The 21,606-nt window shown below is 36.8% G+C and overlaps 1 protein-coding gene across 1 annotated transcript in view; it reads right to left on the bottom strand.

Annotated features, from left to right (window-relative positions):
* Positions 1-21,606, bottom strand: part of ME1 (malic enzyme 1) — a 100,190-nt gene that overhangs the window by 64,549 nt on the left and 14,035 nt on the right. Inside the window, exon 3 of the mRNA XM_039334458.1 lies at positions 16,737-16,886. Within this exon, the coding sequence (XP_039190392.1) occupies positions 16,737-16,886 (150 nt within the window). The remainder of the gene's footprint in view (positions 1-16,736; positions 16,887-21,606) is intronic.

The raw sequence follows: 21,606 nt of genomic DNA on the forward strand, positions 1-21,606 counted from the left end.
AGATCAGCTTCTTAAGATTAGCGATTTATCAGCCACTTAAGATCAGCCACTTAAGATTGTTATTATCAACCACTTAGACTGATGCAGAAGTCATAGTAACAAATAAGATCAGCTTCATTCGGATTGATTATAGCCTTCCTTCTTTTGTTTCACAGACCCAGAGCATTTTTTTAAAATTTCTTTCATTTCATCCTTAATTCTTGTTCTTTTTCATTTAGTCTTTCTATATTTCAAGGACAAGCTTCTGTATGCCATGGAACTCACCAAATGACCCTTTGGCCACTCATGGCTTTAATCAATTAAAGCTTTCATGCAATGTATTTAATAAGCTAAAGAAGGAATAGACTAAACTACTAGCTTTAGTTGTAGTAGTACCAACAACAAGCACAGTATCAGTCAGTTCAGACATATTTTGAAATGATTCCCACCAGCATAACAAAAGCTCAGTTTACCCAAAGGATGATCATGCTGTTATATGCAAGCTAAATTCTCTAATCTAGAGACTAGTCTATGTGGAAACCAACTCTTTCCTAAATCCAATCATGGAGGCTTCAGCAGGGTATTAACTTACTTAGGATGAGTAAGTAGGAGATGATTACAATTGTCAAATGAAGGGACTTTAAAATTTTCCCTAAAATCTGATCACCCATTAGCTCCTATATCATTTAAAAGTCTAAAAAATAAATAAATAAAAAGCACCATTTAACACCATTCTCAACAACTGCCTACTTACATACCGGTGCTGGCAACGTATTTGTGAGCTGAACGGTGAACTACATGCAACACTATTGAAATGTATTTATTGTATTTACTGTGATGGCTCACAAGAAAGGAGAAAGAGGAGGCAGAGGAGGAGGGGAAATATATATAACAAATAAAATATAGCAATATGACAGAAACTGGACTGGTATGAAACAAATAAACACACCCACACAGTCCAAAGGAGGTTTTATTCTCCTTCATTAAAGGCTCTTCAAAACAGCAGCAGGATGGGGGCTATCAGGATCTCTGATACAATCTCAGGATTATATCAGGGGCCACTACTACTACAGAGAAGATATGCTTCCAGGGAACCAATAGATAGCATCATTTAACTAAAGAAACCCCAAATGTGCTAACTCTGCCAGATCAAACTGGACAGGATGATACTATGGAGCTAAAGCAGAACCTCAGTTGACCAGGTTCAAATCAGTTAGACTCCATCCTGATTTAATGAACATGAATTCTAGAAAAATTCTTTTCCAACATTATAAACTAAGATTAGAAAAACTGGCATGGAAGATTCAATAAATGTTATACGTAGGTGTCCAGAGTCAGTTAGGAACATTTTGTGAGTGTGGAAAATGATATGATTGATTTAATGGTTCAAAAAGAGGTGTTGCCGGAGTACAGTCACATATTCCAAAGCAGCTAGTTCCAAAAATTTGAATAGCTTTAGTTATAATTACTAGTCTTTACATCAGTTTGAATCTGCTAGCCCTATAATATGATCAACTAGAGAGGAAGGTACTTTTAGAATCATGCAAGTCAGAAATAGAATCTCCAAACCAAATTTGGCTATCTTTGGGCACTGATGACATATTTAAGATAGTTAATGTATACATTTCCATGGTATCCCATTAAGCAGTTATCTATAACAGCCGAAATGTCATAGGACTAAAGATATGCCATCTCTAAATTGTTATAACATGAGGTATTTACAATATGGTTTTTTGAAAATTCCTTATATTTTCTTAAGGATTAAAGATCAAGCTTGTCGTGACTTTTGGATATTTAACTAAATTACTAATATTAAATTATTAAGCTTGTCATTTTTAAAAGATGTTACCAAATAAACACAATCTAGGTCGCCCTGTCCTGGGGTACTCTGTTCAAGGAGAGCTGAATGTAAAATAAATTCTTACAGTAATAGATACTCTATTTTATGAGAAAAGGGTTAAAATAACATGGCTCATTTATCCTGGGAAGAAACTCCAAATTTAGTTATATTGTACAATTCACAGAGGGATTAAAATACTTCAGTCAGGATATTCCATGGATGTTTCATGGAAAAAAATATTAATTTGGATCCGAACATTAAAAAAATGTATAGTTTTAAAATAATTCCTTAAAAATAGCTACAAGGTGGTAGTTTCTGATTGAAAAACAGTATTCAATTTTTACATTCAGAAGACGGAGGATTCAATTTCAAATATATTCAAATAACACTAGTAGTACCAAATTATTTCTTGCTTCTATGTTAAGATTGTTCTACTAAGAAGAAATTATTATTATTTAGGGTACAATGAGAACATGACAGAAAAAAGTGAACATATACATATACAGAAGAAATAAAAGGTTGTTATTCTGAGCTCCAAATTAATTTTAACGACTATTGAGAAATAATTCCACAAGATTTCTGGAAAATTGTGCTGTATGTTCATCAAATCTCCACATCTGCTGTTAAGAAGTAATCTGAATCAGAAAAGCCTGTTCCCTACATTGTTTAACATCTACAGTAGATTGGATGAGGTCATTTATTGATTCAGAATGATGCGCCATCAATGTGAAAATGATACCCAGTTATATGTCTCTGTCCCTAACCAGGTAGAGGATGTACTGGAATTTCTGACATGGTGCCCAGTGGTGGGATTCAGCCAGTTCGCACCACTTCTGCAGAATCGGTAGCTAATTTTTTGTTGCCCAGGCCCAGAATGGACTTCCAGAAGTGACATCCACACAGAGAACCGGTTGTTCCCATATTTGAATCCCACCACTGATGATGCCTGAAGACTTTTAGGTTCTCGGTGGGACTGAACTCTAAGCAAATGAAACAGTTGTGGAGTCAAAAGCCAGCTGAGTCTGACTTTAGTTTATTTATAGTTCTGGATGAACTTATCCTGCTCTGAACAAGTCTGGCTTACAGGGGGGAAAGGGGCTCTTTCACAGTTCCTACTTGAATGTGAACAGAGGTTATGTTGAGGAGAGCCTTTGCACAGTTACATGTGATGGGCCAAATACAGCTATATTCCTGGATTAGGAGATCTGTGCATGGTTATTCATGATTGTGTCAGCTCATGGTGGGACTTCTGCAATCTGCTATATGTGAGGCTTGTAGAAGATTATCAAGAAGCTTCAGATGGTCCAGCATGCAGCAGTCCTGGTAGATTCCGATACAGATAGTTCTTGATTTATGACCACAATTGAGCACAAAATCTTTGTTACTAAATGAGACAGCTGTTAAATGAATTTTGCCCCATTTTGCCATTGTAATTTCAGACAGTCACCAAATGAACTGTGGAAAGTTGAAGACTGCCTGTACTGCCCGCCTGTATCATTACTATCCTGATCTGCTGCTAGATGCAATTCACGATGTTGGTTGTCACATTTAAAGCCTATATGGTTCAGGGCCTGAATACCTACAAGTCTGAATACCTACAAGTCTGCATCTCATTAGTAACCTAGAACTAAGGAGAAACTTCCTGACAGTGAGAACAATTAACCAGTGGAATACCCTGCCTTCAGAAGCGGTGAATGCTCCAACACTGGAAGTTTTTAAGAAGAGACTGGACAGCCATTTGTCTGAAATGGTGTAGGGTTTCCTGCCTGAGCAGGGGGTTGGACTCGATGACCTCCAAGGTCCCTTCCAACTTTATTATTATGGATCATCGCACAGTCAGCCAGATGTTCAGACTGGATTTGGCATTTTGTCTACCTATCGAGTCCTTACCCAGGACCTGGGATAGGCAGATGTGGATGTTTGATGGTATTACAGATATCGTCGCAGGATGGAAGCAGTTCCTAGTAAGGCCGCCTTTTGCAATTGACTAATAGCGAATTTGTCAATGCCAATGGTGTTCAAGTGGTGCTCCAGTTGTTTTGGGATTGCACCCAAGGAGCCTATTACCATTGGTACTACCCTTGCTTGCTTTTGCCACAGTCCTTCTATTTCTATTTATAGGTCTTTGTATTTTGTTATCTTCTCTAATTCTTTCTTGTCTATTCTGCTGTCTCCAGGCACTGCCATGCTGTCTCCAGGCTCTGCCATATTACTATTATTATTATTATTATTATTATTATTATTATTATTATTCAAAAATGAGTAAGTCTTGAGTTAGTCTCAGTCTGTTTCAAATGTTAATTGTTTCATTTTATTTTGCAATATCCTTCAGTATTTGACACACTCAGTTTATATACAGGAGAAAATAATTAAAATATGAATTCCTGTTGTCAGATAAACATGCTAGCTGGGCTCAGCTGGAGATTATGGAAACACAAGAAGCATGAGATGAAAAGAGTCATTGGATCATAATGGGTCACGTAAGCAAGCTAATGGGGGAGACCAGTGCTTTTTTCTAAAAAAAAAAAAAAAAAGTGCCAGAACTCACACACGTCATACAGCCCACCTTGCCTATCTTACAAGGTTCCATCCCAAAAAAGGTGCCGGAACTCCGTTCTGGGCGTTCTATGAGAAAAAAAGCCCTAGGGAAGACATTTGTCTTCCAGGAACTCTGAAGAGAAGGGCTAAGGCTATTTAGAAAAGCTGCAGGAACGAGTGCTGACAAGATTTGGAGACTGGCCCAAAGTATGTTGCCCTTTGTGTGACTATAGAGGTTTATTGGAAATCTTCCAAGCAATTAAACCTGGGAAACCCCTGGCGTGGAAGGTTTGAAAATTTCCAAACATCTGAATTTAAGACTCAAAGCTAAGGATGTTACTGGAAGGCTAAATAAGGAGAGTCAAAGTTTATTCAGATAAATAAGGAGGGGGCAGAACAGGAGCTAAATTCAGGAAGAACAGCATTTCATCAAAGTGAATAGCAATGCAACAATAAGCAATGATGCCAGCAAACTTATCACTGGATGAAGAGGCATAGAGAAAAACAATCTGGCCTTTTCCAACAACACCATTGGTTGTTTAGTAGTAAGGGTTTGTCATTTCTTAGCTGCTTTGAAGATCTGATAAAAAAAACTTAATGATTTTTTAAAAAATACATACAAACTAAAAAGCAGCTTTACACTATAGAAGGAAATGATTATATGATGTAATAATAATATATCATATATATTTTAACTCATACAAATAATAAAACACATTAAAATTAAATCAGAATATTAAGAGGCTGTAAATCTCAGACTATGAAAGATACAAACACATTTAACTTGAATTGCCATGAATAGTCTCCAGTAATTCCAGCTACAATATTTTTGGTGCCAAAAGTTAAGCATATGTATAACTGTTCAGTGAACTACAAATCGTCAAACTTTACTCTATCAAACAAACAAAAAAAATATTTGTTATGACTGAAGCAAACTCTACTGAAGCCAGACACTCTCTACAAAAAAAGAAAAAGTATAAAATGTTACTAGCTGTGGATCTATTTCCAAGAAACGTTATCGATAAATATGAAATCAAAACTTTATTCTAAAATGAGAAGTCATTATATTACCAAGTTCCAGCTATGTATTCCTATTAAAACTTAGAAAACAGCAGGCTCTTGGTACTACCCAATTAGAATCAGAATTCACTTTGAAATGCAACATTGTCCAAGAATGCTAACGTGATGACTGCAGTATGTTCTACATCTTGCACCCAAGATGCCTGTATTTGAAAGCCTGTCTGAAATAAACTGTGAATGCATACATACTTTAGAGAGACAGTAATGGCTAAACAAAGAATGGGTTACTGACAAAAAACAGTAATATATGACAAAAGGATAATGGCTAGACTAGCTCACTCTGATGAAAGGCAGAGTATGGTAGAACACAGAGAAACAATTGTAACAACGCTCATAAAATGCTTCATTTTCCTTTTAAGCCTAGGATAAGCAACAAGAACTCTCTAGCCCAGTGTTTCTCAACCTTGACAATTTTAAGGCATGTGGACTTCAACTCCCAGAATTCCACAGCCAGCATTGCTGGCTGTGGAATTCTGGGAGTTGAAGTCCACATGCCTTAAAATTGTCAAGGTTGAGAAACACTGCAAGCCTCATTTCTCTGTCCTTAGTTTTGTGCTGCTTGTATTTTCATGGTAGGTGTTGTTTTTTTAAGACAAAGACTTAAAAGAAACAAATAAACACCCCCCCCCCCCCCAAAAAAAAGGCTTAAAGGAAAATCAACCCATCTACTTTGGGAGAAATAAAAGCCAGAACACCTCCACTCACATACCATTCATCTGTCTTGGGGGACATCACTGAGTCACCGCCAATGTGATGCCTGCAGATTCTTATGCCTTCCCCCTCAAAAGACTCTTTGAAACAGAAACCATCCTAGCCATTGACCAACAGAAGTTGTCTATCTTCACGTTAAGGCTCAAGGAAACTTTCCATATGCTGCTCTTTTAGGAGTAACCATCTATATATACAAACTAGGAAGTGCCAAGTTAAGTAGACCACCAAATAGTGAGGAAAAAACAAATTAAAATATACAAATATGTTTTATGCAACTATGCAAATATGCTTTATACAAATATGCAAAGAAGAGTAACCAAGATGAGGCCGGGAGACCAAAACATATGGAGAATGGTTGCAGGATTTGGGTTTGGCTAGTCTAGAGAGAAGAAGGACTAAGGGAGACATGATAGCAGTATTCCAGTATTTGAGAGGGGCCACAAAGAGGAGGGGGTCAACTTATTTTCCAAAGCACCAGACGGCAGGACAATAAATAGTGGATGGAAACTAATTAAGGAGAGAAGCAACCTGGAATTAAGGAGAAACTTCCTAACAATGAGGACAATTGATTAGTGGAACAGCTTGCCGTCAGAAGTTGTGGATGATTCATCATTGGAGGTTTTAAGAAGAGACTGGACAACCATCTGTCTGAAATGGTATAGGGTCTCCCACTTGAGCAGAGGGTTGGACTAGAAGACCTCCATGGTCCCTTCCATGTTTATTTTGATTGATTGTTTTTGTAGGTCCAGATGATGGTAGCTCACATAAGGCCTCCATTGCCTTTACCAGGCATTAACCTGGAACAAATATTTATATGCTGGATTCACTTATTTTGATGAACTATACTTCCATTTGCATTTTGGTTATACTAGTACTATCCAGTTCATTGTGATATGTTCAGTAAGCAAAATATGAAAACAAGGATATTGTATAAACTAACAAGAACAGTCATGTAAATATGAGATTTCATGATTTCACTCTTGTCAAACTATTAACCATGTTTAAGAAAGAGGGAAGAAGAAATAATATATCTCATGTCTAATATTTTCATTTTCCTTTAGTTAAGAAGGATTTTTAACTGAAAACCTATTATATTTTTAAATTAAAAATTATTTCACCTATTATATTTTAATTATGATTCAATTAAAATAACTAGTGAGGGTCTAACTAAGAAAGACCTACTAAAAACTAGGTATGAAAATTTTTAAAAAAGAATGAAATCCTACCTAAAACAACATTTGAAAGGCTAAACATCTGGACTTCATCTGGCTCAGCGTTAATTTTAAAAACCCTATCCTACTTCATTAGGGAAAACTCATTTATGTCACCATTCTTTTTCAAATATGTTATATATCTTTGCATATATAGTTTTCCTTTGTCAACTGTTAAAACTTTTACTTCAATTGAAAAAGTTCCATTGAAATATATAAATCATATACTATGGTAGTAGCATGCTTGCTGAATACTGCCTGAAATATTTCACATAAGAGAAATATGATCCACCAGATTTATATTAACTACAGTAAGCCCAATAATGCCACATACATACCCAACATATCCAGATACCTCAGATTAGAAAATATGCTGCTATGAAGTGAAGTAGCTCTTGGCATCTTCAAAATAACCCCAATGCATATGCTTTTTGTCCAGTATGCAAAGTTGTAAGAAATGCACTCAGCTTCCAAAGAATTCCTTCTCCATAATTAACCTAGCCCATACAATTATCTTGGGAAATAGCAGGATCTCAGAAGTATACCATTTCCTCTACTTTTTCTGAGCCCAGAAATATATCGAAGACTTATCTTCATGTTAAATTAATAACACAGTTCCCAAATAACATGGCTTGCTTTTTAAAAAAAATGAGCTTAGCACAATGATAACAATACAAGCTTTGTTTTCTTTTATTAAGTTTAATTACAGCATTTGGACAGAGGGATTTTCATCAGGATTGCAACTCACAATGGAAGAGTTAAATCTTTGTTCCCTATATCCTACAGTGCTCATGCAAATTGTTCTGCTCCCCCCCCCATTTTCCTCTTTATTATGACTGTGACCTTCAACACCTGCAAAGTGGATAAAATCTAATACACTTTATTACCCGTGATTTTGGAGGGAGGCTGGGTGACTGACAATGACTGGAAGCAGCAACAAGAGGAACAGATAATGGAAACAGTATAGTCTTTTGCCAACTCACGAATGGATGGAAAACATTAATTCAGTAATGGGCAAAGCCCCATAGAATAAAAGTATCATCTGCATTTAAAATAGCCTGATTTAAAAAAAAAAATCTGTCCCAGATATTTCTAAGTAGAAACTGACTGATGAATGCAAGTGCAAGTATAGAAATGCCATTATATGTGCCGCTATAGATTAAATCAATTTGAAAAGTCTGAGTGTGGGGGCTGAGAAAGAATGACGGGCACAAAATCATCTAGTAGGCTTCTGCTGGTGAGAGTAAACTCGAACTAGGGTCTGCCTGCTTCTAGTTCAACACTTTAACCAAACAGATTAATTAGATCTCTTTCAGACAGATTTCAAATCTAGCCTGATAGTGAAACTATATTGAATATTTGGTGGATAAAGAGAGGGCAGTCTTCCTGATCCTATTGGATCTCCTAGTGGCATTCACAGTAGTTGATTATAGCATCCTTCTAGGTCACCTAAAGGATTGACAATGGCCGGGAATGTCTGCTTCTGTTCTGCTGCTACCTAAGAAGATAGTTCCAGCTGCTGCTAATGGAGAATGAGTGTTCAAACCTTTGTATAGGATGTTGCAAGACCTGACTCTTCCCTGAAAGTTATTTAACTTCTCTCTGGAACCATTAGGTCAGGTCATTTGTTGCTGGTAAGTATCCTGTTATATATTGCCTTCCCCAAGTCAGACAGAAAATACAGTGGATGTTCTTACTGTCTAGAGCACAGGCCGGCAACCTGCGGCTCCGGAGCCGCATGCGGCTCTTTGAGCCTTCCCCTGTGGCTCCCAGCCTCCTCTGCCTTTGCAGAGAGAGACAGAGACAGAGAGAGGCAATTGCACTTCCCTGCTTTTCTCTCTCTCACACTCTCACTCTCACTCACTCTCTCTCTCTCTGTGTGTGTGTTTGTGTGTGTATGTGTAAAAGAGAATGCACTCACGGTGTTCTCCGCGGATCTGAAAAACTTACTGGGCGGAGCTCCTCCCTTTGCTGCGTCTCTGCAGGAAGCAGGAAGCAGGAAGGGCAGGAGAGAGCTAGCTAGCCCAGCTAGGCTGACTCAGGAATTCTGGGAGTTGAAGTCCATGAGTCATAAAAGAGACGAGGTTGCCTACCCCTGAGTTGTTGGACAACAGCTTGAAGCTTGCCAGGTGAGCAGCAGATAGGGGGGGGAAAGAGAGAGGGAGGGAGAGAGAGAGAAAGAAAGAGAGTGGGGGAAGAGGAGTGGCAAACCAAGGGCAGATAGAGAGGGAGGGAGAGAGAGAGAGACACACACACAGAGAGACCCTTTTGACATCTAAAATGAAGATAACACTGCAAATATCCTTTTTTTACCTCTGTGTGTATGTAATTTTATTCTCTTAAAGCATTCTCTTGGTGATCATTGTTTTAATAGTATGGATATTCCCAAAAGTCATATTTTTATTTTTAATGTGTGTGTGCGTGTGTGTGTGTGTGTGTGTATATATATACATACACACACAAACACACACACACACACCTATAATAAAGGTAAAAAAGGATATATGCAGTGTTATCTTAATTTTAGATATCAAAAGGATTTTGCGGCTCCCGGTGTTTTGTTTTTGGTGGGAAACGGGTCCAAGTGGCTCTTTGAGTGTTTTGGGTTGCCTGCCCCTGGTCTAGAGGCAGTACAAGACTGGGTGGGATGAAACAACTTGAAACTGAATCTTAGTGCTATGAAATTGTGGCTTGTCCAAAAGCCATCTGATTTGATTATAAGTGCTATATTGCATTCCCCCTGAAAGTTGCAGGGGGTGGGGGAGTGGGGGGGCGGTTTGCAGGGGGTGGGGGTGGGATTCTTCTGGATTCACAGCTTTTACTTGATCTAGGAGTGGAGGCTGTGGTCAGGGATGTCTCTGCCCAGCTTCTGCAGCACTCATTCATTTCTTTAAGGTTGAATTGCTGCAACATGCTCTATTTGAGTCTGTCTTGGCTGAATACCTGGAAACCTCAGCTGGTGCAGAATAGGACAGCCCAAATGCTGGCGAGAGAGAGATATTTTAGCAGTATTATGCCAGCTGTATATTGGGGATATTGCATTGGTTATTAAACACAATTCTTGAACTCTAAAAGCCTTATACAAGTCTGGAAAGAAATGCTTCAAGAGTCCTTCCCTTGAAATGTTAGAAGGATGGAAACTGAAAACATTGTTTTCTTAGGCAATCCCATCACTCTGGAATACTCTTCATCCTAAGGCCCAGACAGTCTCCAGACTAGTATAATACAGGAAAGGAGCAAAGGTACGACCATTTCATATGAGTTTGATGCCTGTTATCTTTTTTTTTTAATTATACTTGTTCACATAATAATTGTGATTTTGTAAAAATATTATTTTTAAATAATATTTACTTTTTTAAATAAGCCACCTGGAGTCAGAGTAATTAGACTGGCTATAAAACATATAAATAAATAAGCAAGTAGGCAAGCAATAATATACTACTAGATTGTCCCTAGATTATATGCTACTGTGCATAAACCGTTCTTGATTAATTCAGAGATAATGTTCATTTAGAAGAAATCAAATTAATCTTGCTTTTAATTCATAAAAATATTTCCCAAAAGACTTCAGAGGAAATTATATACTTTACGAGATTTTCTATATGATTCTCTAGTTACATAGTTTTAGGAATAAAAGTAGGGATATTTTTGCATAAAAATATAGCAACTTCTCAAAAAAATGAACGTGTAGACATTTGAGATTTATTTTGATACTAAATAGTTATTAAATGTGTGCCTGGATGAGCAAACATAACTTACAACCCAGAAACCCATGGATATATGGCTGCTGCCAATTTTCATTGTATCACATAAGTCATGGCTGCCTGTATCCATAAATGTCAGTGCTCTGTACAAGAATGTCAAGAGAATAGCTAAAATAAGCCAAATGAAATAATGAGTATAACTGAACTGACTATCACCCTTACCCTTTAACTGCAAAATAGATCCAGTTTCACCTCATTTCTTATAAGGTAGACCACCTGCAGAAACTCACTGGCATAGAAGTGTCTTTTGGAACGTAATACTTTTAAAAGACATTTAAAAAAATAAACCACAAGGAAGAATATAAAATTTCAAACAAATTATATTAGTTTAACTAAAAACACTGGCTTTTATTTGTTAAAATTAACTTCTTTCTTTTTTAACTATTTAAAAATGAAAGCAGAGATAGATTACTATCAACTTTCAGGCACAAAAGATGCTGGTGCAACTAACTTTTCCTCTTCTTTGTATAAATCGTAGAACTCTTGGAAGAAGGAAAACAGATACTTGCATGTAAAAGAAATCCAGGTTTCCGTGAAAGATATAGTCACTGATGAAAAAAAGAATCCACCAGACTTCAAGAAAGGCTAAAGTACTTTTGACAAGACAATTGTTGCATGCTTTTTTAAGAAAAATCAGAGTACATGTAGTCCTCGACTTACAACCACAATTGAGTCAAAAATGTATGTTGCTAATTGAGAAATTTGTTGAGTTTTGTCCCATTTTACGACTTTTCTTAACACTGCAGTTGTTAAGTTAGTAACACAGTTGTTAAGTGAACCTTATGCAACAGTCATAAATGCGAAAAATGTCATAAGTCACTTTTTTGTTGCCGTTGCATCTTTGAACAATCACTAAATGAATTGTTGCATGCCAAGGACTACCTGTATTCCTGACTACCAAAATAGTGTGGAAGGTGTACTCAGTATATCACAAAAAGAAAGAGGCAATGCAACCTGTGTTATGTGGAAAACATGCACGCCCACACTTTGTCTTTGTAAGAATCTGCGCTATAACAAGGCTAGTGACCTGTTGCAGTATCACACAGAACCCAGAATGGTTGTTTCCACAGAACAATGCTTTCTAAGTAAAAAAAAAAAAAGAGTTAATTGTAGTGCATGCACGGATCTATAATCATACCACATATCAGTGCAGCAAGCCACAATATTTTAGAAAGGAAATAAGAAATGAATTTCCAACGTATATGAGAAACCAAGACAGACAGCCCAAAACTCCATAAAAAGACATCTCTGCTCACAGCAATTTTATACACATTTGCTAAAATAGAGGACATGAATTGGAAGCCAGTACACTATGCATGATTTGCCTTCTGGAACCAAGCCTGAAGAACGATGGAAGGAGCAGAATGGATTAGCAATAGCAGCCCCTACTAGGAATGCAGTGATGTTTGCAGAAATCAGAGAGCATATAAAAAAAACTGTACAGGTATATTAATATATGATACACAGCTGCACGCAAAACTAAACATTTCAGCAAAACTAAACATTTGTATATTTAGATAGATATACAAATCAATCTAAATATTATGGATATGTTCTGGTGTGATGCCTACCCTAACTTCTTTAGTCAAAGGCACGCCTGTATAAAAACAGAAAACATGTAGAAAAAGAAGCTGCTTCTGAACTTTTAATTTCTTCTTTAAAGACATAACAGAATGTAAAAGAAAAACAAAACTATGCATGACTGCCATATTGTGTTTACTAAAATGGCAGACTAGTTTAAAGATGATAGTCCAAAAAAAAGATTAGACAGAAAAAATCCTATATCTAAACATACAAAAGGTTTTTGAAATGTCCACCTTTCCCTCTTAACTTAACAATTGCCAACGTCAGCTAAAATCTATCCTGAGTGGGGGTTTTGTGAGTCTTTGTATATATGCGCACACCTACACACTAGCCACAAAACTCCAAAAAGTGCAGAAGCAGGAGGAAAAAAAATATTGAATGAATAACAATTCATTAAAAATCATTAGGACCACAATGGAGCCTGCCAATTGCAGTCACAAGTCATGACGGTCATTAAGCAATGCGCTCACATGATAAACTTGCATAATAACCCCCAACCCTACTGTCCCCAAATACAGTCATTAAGTGACCCCAGATATTGTTAAATGCTTCAGTATTGATGGAGGCCTTAGGAGGCCTGGTCCAGGCTTCTCAAGGCCTTCCTCACACCCTGAGGCAGCTTGTCCTTTGCTTCCCACTCTTCAGGGGGCCTGCAGGCCTACTCAGTTCCTGCAGGCCTTGGGCCTGCTTCTCACACAGCCAATCCATAGATCAGCCTCAGGACAACTGCAGGGGGTACCAGTGTGTATGAAGCAGATGATGTGATATGTTACCTGTTCTAAGTTTTATAAAGCTGTATGAATCTATAGAGATGATAATATCATAAATGTTCCAATGTTTAGAAAAGATAAGAGTTTTTATTCTCATTCAGTTGTTATTCTGTCATTTTTAACACTGCATTTTTTTAAAAAAAAAAAAAAACAGAAACACTTATTTATAATTTAAAAGTGCATTTTTTCTTCCAATGATTCCAAAATGTGTCTTAAAATTACATAAACATGAATATGAGCTATTGTGCTGACATCAGTTTTTCCAACTCTGGGATAATTCAAAAGTGCTCAGAGAGAGGCTTCAATGTCTTTCAATTGTGTATGGATGGGTGGTCTGAATAGCTTACTGAGACTGTAATTTTTCAAACTTTTGGATATGATATAGAAAGGTGAAATCTGAAAAACATATTGTATATATATATTTAATAAAGCTAAATACTCAGAATATGCTATAACTATATTTTTAGCTTAGCAACCCAGTTGTAACTTCATCCATTATTGGTAACACAGTGATTCAGTGTGCTATTAGGATATATTCAGTAAATATCCATTGATTGTAAAGTACATTCTGGAAAAGGCAAGTATCTTTGTGTCTTATTCCCATTCACAATTTATCCCATAGGCTGCATGTAATATTGGAAAGGACCTAAGTAAAGATTACAAAGTTTTCTTTTTTAATAGTAGTAAAGTTGGAAGGGACCTTGGAGGTCATCTAGTCCAAACCCCTGCTCAGGCAGGAAACCCTACACCATTTCGGACAAATGGCTGTCCAGTCTCTTCTTAAAAACTTCCAGTGTTGGAACATTTACTGCTTCTGGAGGCAGGCTGTTCCACTGATGAAATGTTCCCACTGTCAGGAAGTTTCTCCTTAGTTCTAGGTTGCTTCTCTCCTTGATTAGTTTCCACCTGTTGCTTCTTGTCCTGCCTTCAGGTGCTTTGGAAAAAGTGGATGAAATTACATCACAAGTGTGGGAAGAACATGTATTTGGACTTGGGAGGAGTTTCATGTTGGAGGGGATTTATTATTATTATTACTATTACTATTATTATTATTATTATTAGTCTACATATCATAGGTCTACAAAGCTTTCACGTATTTCATTTCCTATCTCCAAAGAGTAGGAAACGTTTAGCAAATCATAGTGAAAGGGCCTCTAAGAACTATAAAAAGGGTCCTTCTTTTTAAAAAGCTTGGCAGCGGTGCGTTTGTGGCTGTCAAATAATGCGGCTCCACTTCATTTAGGTGCATCCTCAAAACCAAATATCCATATATGTTAGAGAAGCGGTCTGAAAATTGCAGGAAGTATATAGTCTTTTACAGCCACCGGATCGTCTCCAAATAATCAGCATCTTTAAAACAGAACACTCAGAAGTCCCTTTCCCAGTAAGACTGTGAAAGTAAGTCCTAGGGCAGTGAAATAAAATACGCCCTCCATAATATAGCTTGCCAGGAGGATATAATGAATATTTGTCTGTCTGTAAGGTTGCCTCCCTTATTTCTTAGTAATAATATAAATACAATAATTGGTAAAAAGCTACAATAAGGGCACTCAGAATTCTTTCTTGTCTAACTCATTCATCATCATTGGCATCCTTCAGTCTCGAAAGACTATGGTATCGTGCTCTGGAAAGAGGTCCTAAGGCAGCATCTGGTGTGGCTAAAAACTAGAATGACAGTCCCTTCCACACTGAGGGCAGATACAATCTGTCCCCTGTCCAGCCCCCAGATTTCGCTGGTTCCGGGACTGCCTCTTTGCCTCAGCCTGCCACACAAGTGTCTCTTCAAATTGGAGAAGGCCATGCTGCGTCTTTAGCCTCCAGGCTGAACAATCAGAGGCCCTCAGCTGTTAATGTCCATTCCCAAGGCCTTTAGGTCCCTCTTGCAGATATCCTTATATTGCAGCTCAGGTCTCCCTCTGGGGCGCTTTACCTGCACTAGTTCTCCATACAGGAGATCTTTCGGAATTCGACCATCAGTCATTCTCACGACCTAACTCATTCATTGATGTTACAAATGATTATAGGGAGTCCTCAACTTTCAACCGCTCAACCATTGATTCAGCGACCATTTTCCCCAGAAAGTCAAAAGAAGATCACAAGTCACTGGGATAAATCTCTCCCGCCTGTGTACCTCCCAGTTCATTTAGTGACCAACATTAGGATGACAGTGAAAAAAAGTGATTTGTGATCATTTTTCACACTTAGAACCAGTGCTTTTTTTGTAAAAAAAAAAAAGATGCCAGAACTCACACATGTTATATAACCTGCCTTGCCTACCCTACAAGGTTCCATCCAAAAAAGGTGCCGGAACTCCGTTCTGGGCGTTCTGTGACAAAAAAAAGCCCTGCTTACAACTATTGCAGCATCCCCATGATCACATGATTGATTCAGACGCTTGGCAACTGACTCATATTTATGACGGTTGCAATGTCCCAGAGTCATGTGATCATCTTTTGCAACATTCTGACAAGCAAAGTCAATGGGGAAGCCAGATTCACTTAACAACCATGTGTTACTAACTTAGCAACTGGAGTGATTCATTTAACAACTGTGGCAAGGAAAATCGTAAAAGGGGCAAATATCTTAACAAATATCTCACTTAGCAACAGTAATTCTGGGTGGTAAGTCGAGGACTGCTGTAGTATTTCAATATTAGGAAGGGTCCAGTAATTAAATTTATCACATTTAAAAAGAGAATCAAGAGAATTGCTATAAACACTAATGTTAATCAAATACACTGTGAGAAAGCTCTGGAAAAGAATGGGCTATCAATGCAACTGGAAGAAAAATAAATGTAAACTGCAGAGACTATCTGAGCTTGCCAATGGTAGTAACAGAATCTAACTGCCTTTTTAAAGTTCTGCTTTAATATTTTACAGAAAAAATACATTATAAAATATCCTCCAGACATTTTTTTCTTTGTAATTAAATCCACTGTTATATGATCTTAGCGTATTAACAATATTAATATATTTTCAAATTTTTAAATCAAAGTAGGATTCCTTGTTTCAGTTTTCCTTATTGTTATTATTAAGCAATATTAGTTTTTTTCTGAAAAGCCACCTAAACCAAACATTTTCTAATTGTCACTGTTTTAAAAAAATAAAGTAATGATTTATTTTTGTAAAGTGTACTTAACATAGTTTCAATTATCTTAACTATTCCAGGTTTGGATGACATTCAATTATGTTGAGAAGGAAAAACCTATGAAGCAAGAAAAATGTATAATTACTTAAAAGTGAAGTATAACCTTACATACCTTGGTCTCTGAAATGCTATACCATATTGTTGGCATGCCAGACCCACAGTGGGAGTATAAACAATAGGCATAAATCTTTCAATGTCAGAAGTCAGCACTTTATAAAAGAGTTTTTCATTTCGATCCTGAAGACCCATTAGTAAAATATACCTGTGAAAAATGAATTATAAATTAGACAGACTTCCATATGTAGCTCTGAAGTAAATTAAGTGTAAAAAAAAAGGTATAAAACAGAGACTGTTTTCCCATTAGACCTATTTTTACCAATGGAAAAAGCTTCTTTCTGGTCAAAAATCTTTTACTATATCACCAGTGAATCTGGTGAATCTGTAGCAAATGTGAAATTATTTAGCATATATATTTGTTATTCATTCTACATTTTTAGGGACAGAGTGGGTTAGAATATGAATATTGTTTAGAAAATGAAACATAACATTATAATGCATCAAACTGTCACACACTTCTAGAATCTAAAAAAGCATCTTTTTTTTTGTTTACTGTGAGAAAGTCAAGGATTCATTTTTGAATGGGCTAGAGAGGTTATTCCCGATTTGATTGAAAAGGTGGACCACTCAAACTAAAAAAAATAACTAAAAGGGCTGCACTCCTCACATAATCTTGCTTTTACTTTTATTATCTGACTAAAATACGACAAAAGGGCTATTATGCATTCAATAATCATAAACAATACTTTTAAATCATTTTTTCACAAACCACATCAACATAAAGCTAGATATATCTATCTACATGTGAATATTGCAATCTATTAAAATAGTGAGGAAAATCCTCTGGGACGACTCAAACCCTGTCAGCAGTTCTTTACTCTCCTACCAATTGGGTAGGAGATATAGAAGCATAGCCAGCCATACCAACAGGCTGAAGAACAGTTTCTATCCATGGGCTGTCAAGACTCCTGAATGGAAAATAACTCCATGTATAATAGACTTGCGGGGCCGGTGCGTTGTGCAATAAGTTCACATGGTGCAATAAGATTTGTGTGTTTGTTGTCATTGTGAGTTGTGGTGGGGGGGTGCACAAAGGGAGGCTCAGCCAATCTCATTGTACACATGTTATACTTTGACAATAAAGGATTTGTATTTATTTAGCCCCCAAAGGATCACTCTTCCACAAGCAGCTACACATATGTGGCCTCCAGGTAATTGCCCCATCACACATTAAGTAAATTAAAGAAACCTGCTTCTTCCTTTGCCTTTAATTCCACTCCTAAAGAAGATCATAAGCTAAACACAGCTCACAACAGTTATAGGTTAATCCTAATGTTTATAAATCTATAAACAGGTAGTCCTCGACTTACAACAGTCCATTTAGTGACCGTTCAAAATTACAACGGCACTGAAAAAAGTGACTTATGACCTTTTTTCACACTTACGACCTTTGTAGTATCCCCATGATCATGTGATCAAAATTCAGATGCTTGGCAATTGTTTATGAATGTTGCTGTGTCCCAAGGTCATGTGAACACCTTTGGCGACCTTCTGATCAGCAAAATCAATGGGAAAGCCAGATTCACTTAACAACCGTGTTACTAACTTATCAACTATGGTGATTCACTTAACAACTGTGGCAAGGAAGGTCATAAAATGGGGCAAAATTCACTTAACAAATGTCTCATTTAACAACAGAAATATTGGGCTCAGTTGTGGTTGTAAGTCAAGGACAACCTGTAATAGCAGCGAGTAATTTATTTGCTACATGGAAAAATGATGAAAGTCAATAATCTGATTTTTTTAGAGTTTTGTGTCAGGTATCTAATTATTTTTCCCCTAATTCAGTTCAGTTAATTTTCTTAATTTTCAGGAAGGTTATCATTCTATAGAGTACTTGAATTTATAGTCACTGGTTTTAAATGCTACACAATTTGCTGGTTGATTTTTTTTTTTTAAGATCTACATTTCATTTCATTTCCAAAGGAAAGTAACAGGTGGAAAACATATTACATATCACCTAATCTAAAGTATGCCAAGCTGTTCAAGCATTCATGGCAGCCAGAAATCTGAAACAGACTTTTTCTGAACAATTGCCCATGATCTTTTTTTTAATTTCTTCATTCTCTGTAACCAGCTGCTTCTGCTTAAAGGTCTAATTTTACTTTATTCTTCTGTTCATTTCTTTGGAATAATCTTTGATGGCAAATTCTGTAAAAATGATGCTTTGGGCAAGGTACGAGGAAAAGTCTGCTAAAAAATCTTTCTATTAGAAAGCGATGTATGGAATATGAAACATTATTCCATGTATTAACTGCCCTCAATTTTGTAGTAAACAAAGCACAATTAGGAAGATAATGAAATTTCTGAAAGCGATGTATGGAATATGAAATATTATTCCATGTATTAACTGCCCTCAATTTTGTAGTAAACAAAGCACAATTAGGAAGATAATGAAATTTCTGATTTTTCAAAAACACACAATTTATCAAGCCTACAAAATACTTTGGGGATAGGTATTGGGTATATAGCATCCTTTCCAAACCAACTGGTGTGGCTTGGCATTTAACCTAAATGGACATAGGCTCTTCACATTAGTCACAGTATCCCCATCATTCCTTTTGTCATTGGTTTTGCAGAACTACCAAAAGAGAATTGACTGTGAAGAATAGCTGTAAACCCTATAGAACCCCTGGACGCTACATTCTGCTTCTAGAAAGCCAATGGCAGAACCTGCCTTTAAGAAGTCCACATATGTAATGGCCAAGCTACCCATGCATATCCTTTGCCCTTGACAACTGATTTTTTTTTTAACTAACAATCCCCACTTTAAAAAAAAAAGCAGAGTGAAAAATATGAGTAAAAATTGTGAAAGAAAGGTAGGATTCCAACTCCTCGCTTTAAAAAGTACTGTATTTCACAAGGTTCATGTAACCATTTTCCTGATGTGGGAGTGGATGTTTATAAAAGCAGAGGGTGACCTCAGAGCAATGCTTGCAACCAACAGAGATAATCAAAATAGAAGCCGGAAGTGACATTCTGGACATGCCAATCTAATTTAGCACAGTTGAGTCAGCTAACTAGCTTTTATTAATAGTAATAAAGTTGGCTGTCCTTCCTTAATCTCTTTCAAAACCCACAACATCTCTATGGATGAGAGGAAATATATTTGAGAGAAAAAAGAACAAATGTGTGATTATTACTTACACTAATAATAACTATTATTAACTATTGTTGTTTCCAGAGCTTGGAATGAAATCAAAGACAACAGAAAGTGAGAAATTCCAGCTCTTTCATGCTTGCCCTTGTTTTCCCCAACAGTCCTGCTTTTGGAGGTAAAAAGGTAAAAAGAAAAAAAAACATTCATGAACTTGATCAGGAGATATCTGCTGATCTTTCAAAGGCTCCATTTAAGAGCTTTCAAACTTGATTGAAGGAAGTTTGAAACTCTCATTTTAGGAAAGTTTGCTATTTATTATAATCATATCAACACTTGGGAGGTCCAATCTGTGTGAGGTCTTTTACATTAAATCATTTTAAACATATAAACTTTTGCATCTCTAGTTTATTTCTTATTAAATGTTATTGTATTCATGTTTTTCTGTATGTTATATGTTATTTAACTTGCATTACAATTACAAATAATATTTCAGCTAATGCTAATATTTCTCTGTGGGGTAGAAAATTACTAGGCAAAGTTTCAAATGTCACAAAAAGTTTGGTCAGATTCCCTCATCACTAATAATCCTTTCTCTTGATTGTCATACTTGACTCCTGGATCAACAATATGCATGTGAAATTGACATATAGCTTGGGAATTATTTGTTTGCTATTTTTGGCTGATCTATATGTTTAGATTCAATTTTATATGAACCATTCTTTGCTTTTGGAATTAACATGGATCTTATGTACTAAACTGATGGATAGATATCTTTAGCTATTTTCTAAGACAGGCTAGAAAAATCAAAGCCTTTTACAAATACTTAGTATTATTATAATATGCATACATACAATTAGCCCTCAACCTACGATCATTCAATCAGTGACCATTCTAAGTTATGATGGCACTGAATGGTGATTATGACTAATCCTCAGATTTCTGGCCGTCCAAGCCCACACACACACACACACACACACACCCCGTGTGACGTGATTGTGATCAGAGTGCTTGGCAATCTGTTTGCACTTACAACTAGTTGTCAAGTACTCCAGGATCACAGGATCACTATTTACAACCTTCCCTGCTGGCTTCCCCAGAAAAATCAGTGGAGAAGCCAGTAGGGAAGGTCACATGTCACTGGGGCAAGTCTCTCCAGCCTAACCCTCATCCCTTCTACACTCATGCCACACTGGACACTCGCACACTTTCCTTGACTTATACAGAACCTCTCAAACGCTTCCTCACACCATCATGCAACCTCCACGCAAACATGCAAAACTGACTGGGATTAGTTATAGATTGATTCATCTGTTCAGGAAGTAGGTAACACAACGCTTAAAGATGCATTGCCTTGCTTGCCCACAAAAATTCCCCGATTCTTTGAAATTTAATTTTCAAAATGGACAGCCAAAAGTATTTCAAAAAGGAATTATATCTTCTAATAGTCTGCTTTTATTTGGTCTTATTGCCTGTAGGGTCCACACAAAGTTACAGAGTTTATCAAGCCGTAGAAGTGGCAGATGGCAAATGAAACACATCCATCCTGTTGCTTCAGACAAAGAACAGACCTATTATATTTTAATAAAAAAGGATGCAACAATATCCATTTAAATGAAAAGGGAAAAAAGCCTGAAATTTGGAATAGGCAGGTAGGGAGGAAATGAAGGGTGAAACAAAGATGTTACAACAGGCAGGACAGGTAAAAGCAGGAAAGCAGGCATGGTGCAGTATATTTGTAGATATGATCCTGGAAGAGAACCAGAAA

The sequence above is a fragment of the Crotalus tigris genome, unplaced genomic scaffold (genome assembly GCF_016545835.1).
Source record: "Crotalus tigris isolate CLP2741 ecotype Arizona unplaced genomic scaffold, ASM1654583v1 scf7180000017631.5181431, whole genome shotgun sequence".
NCBI classification, from domain to species: Eukaryota; Metazoa; Chordata; class Lepidosauria; order Squamata; family Viperidae; genus Crotalus; species Crotalus tigris.